General features: G+C 48.2%; 1 protein-coding gene across 1 annotated transcript; it reads left to right on the top strand.

The window, feature by feature from the left end:
- Positions 1 to 1,003: 1,003 nt before the first annotated feature.
- On the top strand, positions 1,004 to 6,983 carry LOC309823631 (cyclin-dependent kinase inhibitor 2A-like; the record flags this gene model as incomplete). Its single annotated transcript, XM_082656089.1, has 3 exons — positions 1,004 to 1,132; positions 4,387 to 4,693; positions 6,958 to 6,983. The coding sequence occupies exons 1-3, from the start codon at positions 1,007 to 1,009 to the stop codon at positions 6,981 to 6,983; spliced, it is 459 nt and encodes a 152-aa protein (XP_082512215.1). The 5' UTR covers positions 1,004 to 1,006.
- Positions 6,984 to 7,342: the final 359 nt, after the last annotated feature.

The raw sequence follows: 7,342 nt of genomic DNA, 5'->3' as shown, positions 1-7,342 counted from the left end.
GGAATTATTTATTAAGAACGGAGCCTATCAGCCCAGTGACTCCCTTGCCACTTTCCTATCTGCGTATAGGCAGAAATCTCCACCATCCCTGTTAAATAGACCTCATTTTCTCGGAGCCAGCCCGTATACTAGGCACTAGTACCAGGCATTGTGTAAGCCTCGGAAACGCTCTCTCCCGACATCCGTTTTCATGTGTGTGGAGGGAGGGAGGCACAGGCTGGCGGGTGAGCCCACTCTCCAAAATGAACGTTTGAGCTAGAATTTCTGGCATAGCAGAGCCAGCGCGCGATATCCAAGTGCTGAGTGTTGGAGGGGGAGTGTGTCGTCTGAAAGAAGGGAAGGCTCATGGTGGCATGGGTGATATCGATCCTCGGCTCTTACCGCGAGGACAGGCTGGCCGTTTCTTCTGATTAAAAGAGGAAGCAATACTTTGCCTAGGACACCAAACACATTGGTTCGAACTTGGCAGTTAGGAATCCCGTGCAGCTCTCTAATGCCAGGCAGGGCGTACACGCAAGGAATTTCGCTTTGGTGGAACGAACTCGCTCAGAGCTGCGCGTGCGCCTCTGCTGGGGGTGGGGGCGCAGCGCTGGGAGGAGGGCGCGGGGGACGCGGGGAGGGGGGCAGGTGGGAGGGCCCTGGGTGCCCTCCAGCCGGGGCTCCGCCGCGCTCCAGGGGCGGACCGCTTCCGGCCGGTGCCCCCAGGCGGGCGGGCGGAGGACTCGTGACTGCGGAGGCATGAAGTGGGGCCCGTTCAGCGGTGTCTCATTTGCAGCGCGTTGGGAGCAAAAGGCGCCTCCTGGAAGAACGCGTGGAGGGCGCTCTCCGGGGTGGAAAGAGTCCGCGGGAGGAGTCGAGGAGCGGAGTCTGGGGGCCGCTTCCGCGGGCCCTGGAGGAGGGAAAAGGAGGGGCGGGCTGCTCCCGGGCGGCCGGGGCGGGCCGCCTGCACTCCAAGGAGGCGGGAGAGGGAGAGTGAGGGAGCGAGGGGCGAGCGTTGGGGAGCAGCATGGAGACCTCGGCTGACTGGCTGGCCACCGCCGCCGCCCGGGGCCGGGCTGACGAGGTGCGAGCGCTGCTCGAGGCGGGGGCGCCGGCCCACGCGCCGAACCGTTACGGTCGGAGCCCGATTCAGGTAGGTCGGCAGGCCTGCCGCGGGAAGGTGGAGGCGGAGCGGGGCGGGGGGATGGCGGGCGACTTAGAAGGACGAGGTTGGCCGGTGGATCGGAACCAGGTAAGCGTTTCTTGGTAAAGGGGAGACTTCCTGGGAAGTTTTCAGACGGAGGTCGGAGTCGGAGACCTCCTCTCGGCGACGCCCAGGGGGCTCAGGAAGCCACCGGAGGACTGAAAGGCACATGGGGTTCAGATCTCTAGACTGGTATGAAGATCTAGAGGGGAGAGCCTATTTGTGTTCATATAAACCGAGGTATGTTCTTCATCAGATGCGAAATTGACGAACATTTGGGGTAAGAGTTTAAAGAAATGGAAGATTTGGTGGACCACTTAACACCGAACTCACTGAATGGGGAATGGAGCTGATCATCTTCTTTGTTGGGAGTGGGGGGAGGGATTTCAGTGGAAATCTCCTGCTGTGTATGTTGGAATAAAGGTCGATTGAAATTTTTCAGAAGTAACTACACATCGTGTTTGTTTTTTTTAACCGAGTAAGGAAAATATATGCTTGTTAGGAAATAGACATATCTGAAGAAAAACGTTAATGTAACCTTGCCTGAAATAATGCTGTCAATTTAGTTAACCACTTGGGGAGTATCTCCTATCATTTTGGGTATTTTAAACTTACCTGATATAGGTTAATTTATTTGAGAGTTTTCAATTCCTCAGAGTTTAAAAATGTCATTTCTCCCCTCCCCACTCTAGTTTTGTGTGTGTGAGGGTGTGTTGAGTTCGTTTTTCTGTTGTTTTTCGCCTTCACTAACTTCCTAAATCTGAGGCTAAAGACACATTCTTCTTGGCAGTCACTACCCTTGTTTTACGCCCAGTTTTGACAATGATTTCTGATTCTGAAAAACAAAATTTATATAAAGCAAATGCACATTGCAAAAACTCCAGCCTAACAAGACAAAGGAAAAGTAACTCCACTTGGAACTTAACAGATTTCACAAGTGAATCTTCCTTTCCTGAAACTATGCTACACAGGATAAATTTTACACACTTTTAGATACAGATATAAAAATAAAACTAAAATGCCTTCAAATTTGAGATTATTTGGGATTTGAAATATGGAGAGATTTGGGGAGAGAAAGGTTGAATGGTTGTAGAAGAGAAGCATTGAGTCCTTTTTAAAAAATGCATGCCTGAGTCATAATTAGATATCTCTAAAATTTTGCCAGCACCTTGCAGACTGGGCGTTCAGCCTTCGAGTTCTAGAAGGTGTTAGATGAGACCTTATTGTTTAAATACAAAAAGAAAGTTGGATAATTAATTTTAAATCATTTTTAAAATAGGATAAAAGCATAAACAAAAGGGGGTATGATTTTAGTTTTGAACCCTAACCAAATTTGTGTTTAATAGAAAAATACTTAGTTTATAGAAAAATTTTAATTACTAAATTAAATTTAGGTCATCAAGTTAACTTAGGCACCCTATAAATATTAGTTTGTTTGATTAAGTTTCTTTTTGCTTTGGATTGCTATTGTTTAAGTATTTAAATGTTATGTTACTGTGGCATATAATAAAACATTTAAAACCAATTTTATGACTAAGATGAAGGACTTTATTTATCCAACCCAACTAATATATTTTCACTTGCATTATATACAGGAATGGAAGTGTACAGACATGTACTAGCTCTGGCACTTGCAGTAGAGCTTCCAAAACATTATGACATCATCCTTGGGTGTGGCCCCTTTGTTTTGGAAATTAACCCATAATCTATTAGAAATCTAATAGTGTAAATAAGTAGTTAATAATATTGTGACAGTTTCACCAGTTTTTCTTTTAAAACAATTCTTTCTTCTAATGCACTGCATTAGTTTTTCTTTCTTTTTGTAGCTGTAAGTTGGTTCACTTATATTTTCTCTCTGTCTTTTTGAAAATTAAATCAGTTTCACTTTCTCCAGGACAGGAATCAACAAACATACTGTAACTTGGTATGATTCTGTTACGATTGGTTTGGACAGATTAATTTGTGTTTAATACAGAATGTAACTAAAAATAAGTAATTCCTCTTTATACAGTCACTATGGTCTAGCTAATATAACCAAATAATGGTTACCCTAAAAAGAATAGTCTACCACCACCACGCACCGTGTAACACTCAAACTGTAAGGTTGCCGTGATTGTGAACACCATTTCAAAATTCCTCTTTAGTAATGGCTTTGTATCAAAGATTATTTAGGAGCCAAATGAGGTGAGCACCCCCCTACTTAGTGAACTCTCAGAGTGTAATCTTGGAAGGTGTCTGAGTTTCCTATTTCTGCTATAACAAATTACCACAAATTTAGTATCAACATAAATTTACTATTTTATGTTCTGGAAGTCAGAAGTCTAAAATGGATCCACGGGGTTGCACTCCTGTTGGGAGTTCTAAGGAAGAATCCATTTCCTTGTCTTTTCTAACGTCTAGTGACAGTCAACTTTCCTTGGCTCTTGGCCCCTGCATCTTCTCTCTGACCTCTGCTTCCATTCTTATATCTTCTCTCTGACTGTGTCCTTTTTATAAGGAAACATGTAATTAAGTTGAGCCCACCCTGACAATACAAGTTAATCTCCCTCAAAATCCTTAATTTAACCACATCTGCAAAGTCCCCTTTGCCATATAAGGTAATATATTCACAGCTTTTGAGTGTTAGGAAGTGGACATCTTTGGGGGGCATTATTTAGTTTACCAGAAGAAGGAATTTTAGGGCTGGTTAGACAAACTTTCTCATTTTATTCTTAAAGAAATTGAAGTTTAACGTTCAGGGAAACCAAGGGTAGCTTAAAGTTTTGCAAGAATTAAGTTTTTGTCATTTTTTTTCATTTTTGCTTTTAAACAATTACCACGTTCTGGGCTTGGATATACAGCAGTGAGCCATAGAAAATCTCCGAGCCTTACATAATTTCATATCAAAATGAGGAAGAAAATAGAGGAGGTTAGGCTGTAGTAAAAGCCAGCTTGTTCCTCACCCTTTTGCTGTTGTCTGTGACTCTGGCAGTTTTCTGTGCGTGGCTGGAACCCTGCAGAACGTTGGAGAATATAACAGAATGTGTACAGGAAAATGGAATAGGTAGGAGAACTGGCTAAGCGAGCTGGTAACTGAAAGAAAGTAGTAACTAGACACCTGTGGCTTGTAAGGGCGTCTGCACGGGCTGGGGGCTCCGCAAATAGTTTCTTTAATCCTGCCCTTGTCCCCACCCCGGTCCTGACCGCTCTGCTCTCTCCGGCAGGTCATGATGATGGGCAGCGCCCGCGTGGCCGAGCTGCTGCTGCTCCACGGTGCGGACCCCAACTGCGCGGACCCCGCCACCCTCACCCGACCCGTGCACGACGCCGCCCGGGAGGGCTTCCTGGACACGTTGGTGGCGCTGCACCGAGCCGGGGCGCGGCTGGACGTGCGCGACGCCTGGGGCCGCCTGCCCGTGGACCTGGCTGAGGAGCGGGGCCACCGCGACGTCGCCCGCTACCTGCGCGCGGCTGCAGCGGGCACCGAAGGCGGGAGCCACGCCCGCGCAGACTCCGCGGAAGGTCCCGCAGGTGAGGTGGCTGATCCACGAGTTTGAACTCAGCTTCCGCAGCCCAGCGCACTCACTTTTCGGAAGAGAAAGTTGGGCCCAGGAGACTAGGGTATTTGGTCCTACCTCAGCTCACCCTGCCAACCCGTGGGACAACTCCAGTCTCCCGATCGCGCTGCCTCGTTAGGACTGCAGACGGGAAATAGCCCAAGATGGACTGTCGCACGTTAAAGCCCATCCCATAAACCGTGCCTCCCATCCCCTAAACACTTGAGAAGCAGACGGTGGAAAATTGAGCACTCCGGAGGCTAGAGGTCTAGTGGCCCCTCTTCCTGCAAATTAGCTGGCTAGCTGCATCCTTTCAACGGCCCCCAGTTTCCCCACTAGTTTAACAAGGTCGCTGAACCAACCCTGGAATTTCCAAAGCCAACTGCGCGTGGCATCACCTGGCAGAGATCTATCATTCCCGGCTCTATTGCAAAACTCTGCTAAATCCGACCTTCCGCTCTATGCGGTGGAGTTTTTCAGAGCTCCCCCAGTGGGTTCTGAGGGCGACTGGGATGGAGACCTCGCCAACTCTCGCAGTCTGCACACTGGGATTCGCTGCACTCTCTGAGAAACAGAGACTCTCTTAAGCTTTTCCCTCTCTTAAGCATTCTGTTATGATGGATATGTGGACCTCCTTCCCTTTTCCTACGACCACGAGGACTTCTTTTCCCTTGGCCCATTTCCCCCACCTCACTCCTACCTGCTTAAAGTACCAACTTTACTCTGACTTTTTTCTGAAGGGGGAATCATTTTATCTACCTATCTATCTATCTACCTACCTACCTACCTACCTATCTATCTATAGCAATATACGAAATTACGCGAAAATTTAAGGTAAACCCTGACTTCGAAGAGACTGAAATCTATCGTATTTTGGCTCAGAACTGGGGCACTAGGCTCCCTGTGTCTTAGGCGAGCCTAGGAGGACAGAGTAGAAAGGCTTGCTCTGGACCTTTGGGAGATGTCTTGAGTGCTAGGCCTTGGGTGTGAGAGGCACCCATATCTCCTTTAGCCTGCCACCCTCTCTCTCCTCCAGCTGAAGCTTCCGTATGGAATGCGGCATAGGACTAGGGGCCAATCACAGGGCTGTTGGGCGGAGCAAGAACTGGGAAGAGCTGAAGAGAAGGATTTAGATGATCGAGTTGGGCCACAGGCAAATGAATAATCAAACCTAAGATATTTAACCCAGGTACACACGATCCCTCCCTCCTTCCCTTCCTCCCTCCCTTCCTTCCTTCCTATTTTTTAAGTTCCTACTTGCGTGATCAGCCCCGTTCTAGATCAGACACAAAAGTGAATAGGACAAAATGGGAATCCTGCCCTCATAGAGCTTACATTCTGGGAAGTAGATTTTTAAGCAATATAACTGTATTTCGAAGAGTGAGTTTGTAAAACCGATGTGGTGGATAAGAGTGAAGTGTGAATAGGCGAGGAGACTATCTTAAGAGTGGTCAGAGAACCTGAGTCATGAGAAGAGATTAGCCACGGGAGGCAGAGAAACTCGAGTGCAAAAACTTACATGAAAAAGAGCGTGGCAGTTTAAGAGGACCCAAAGGCCATCTGGAGCGAGTACACAACGAGATCAAAGAGGAGGGCAGAGGCCAGATAACGTAGTAGTGACCCTGTAAGTCAAAAAAAAAAGGATGTTAGGTAAAAACATGGATTTTGTGCTAGAAACGTTAGGAAGCCATTAGCAGGTTTGGGAGATAGGGTCTGGGAAAGAAGATACGACTGGAACGAAAGGTTCTCACACTGCGGAGCGCCCCTGAGACTGAGGTGCTCTCTGGTTATGCGAGTTCGCCGAATCGCTGTGCGTCAGGTGCAAGAGATACCTGGGGACGTTCGAAGGGCAAGGCGACCCCTTCACCTCCAGTCGCCTGGCATTTTGTGTGGCAAAGAACTTGGCACTCGTTATAGACCTGCTTGGTTCTCGCAACCCCGCAGGTTGCGCGGCTGCTCTCTCCCTGCCCTCGTCGGGCGGGTCCCGAGAGCGGGAGCGTCCTGGCGAGCCCGGAGCAGCCCGGCGGGTCAAGCGGACGCGCTGCGAGATCGGGAAGGCTCGAGAGTGCGGCGGCGGCTGGGAGGGTCCAGACTCCCTAGACAGACGCTGGGCTGAGGGTTGGTGGATGTTAAGAAGCTGTGTCTGCATAGCCAGTGGGGGGCTGCGAGAGAGGAGGGAGGGGTCGCACGTCTTTGACTTCTGGTTTCTAATGTCTTTTTTCTTTCTGCCGTCTACAGACAGTCCCGCCCTAAAGAATCCTTGAAATCTAGAGACACTTCGACTACGTATTTGATCTTCAGTCGTCGAAGTTTGAATACAAGAACTACCCCCACCATATCTGTCTTCCCTGCGTAGTTCCAATTCATCAAATAACGTTTTTTAAAAATTGGAACTGCCTCCCCCTTCCTTCCCTTAAATTTTGCTATAAAATTAAAAAAAAAACAAAACCCGACACTGTTCTTGTCTTTTCATCGTGTTGGAGTTTTCGGGAGTCAGTACTCAGGCTCTGGGAACACATCTAAGCGGGCACTTCCTCTTTCGAGCCTCGCACCCGCCAGGCGCTGAGGTTATTACAGCCATTTTGTGAACTAGGAAAACGAAGCTTAAATGGATTACGTGACG

The sequence above is a fragment of the Grampus griseus genome (assembly GCF_964374135.1).
Source record: "Grampus griseus genome assembly, chromosome: 6".
NCBI classification, from domain to species: domain Eukaryota; kingdom Metazoa; phylum Chordata; class Mammalia; order Artiodactyla; family Delphinidae; genus Grampus; species Grampus griseus.
The sequence above is the reverse complement of the archived record's forward strand: the minus strand, read 5'-3'. Positions and strand labels throughout refer to the sequence as shown.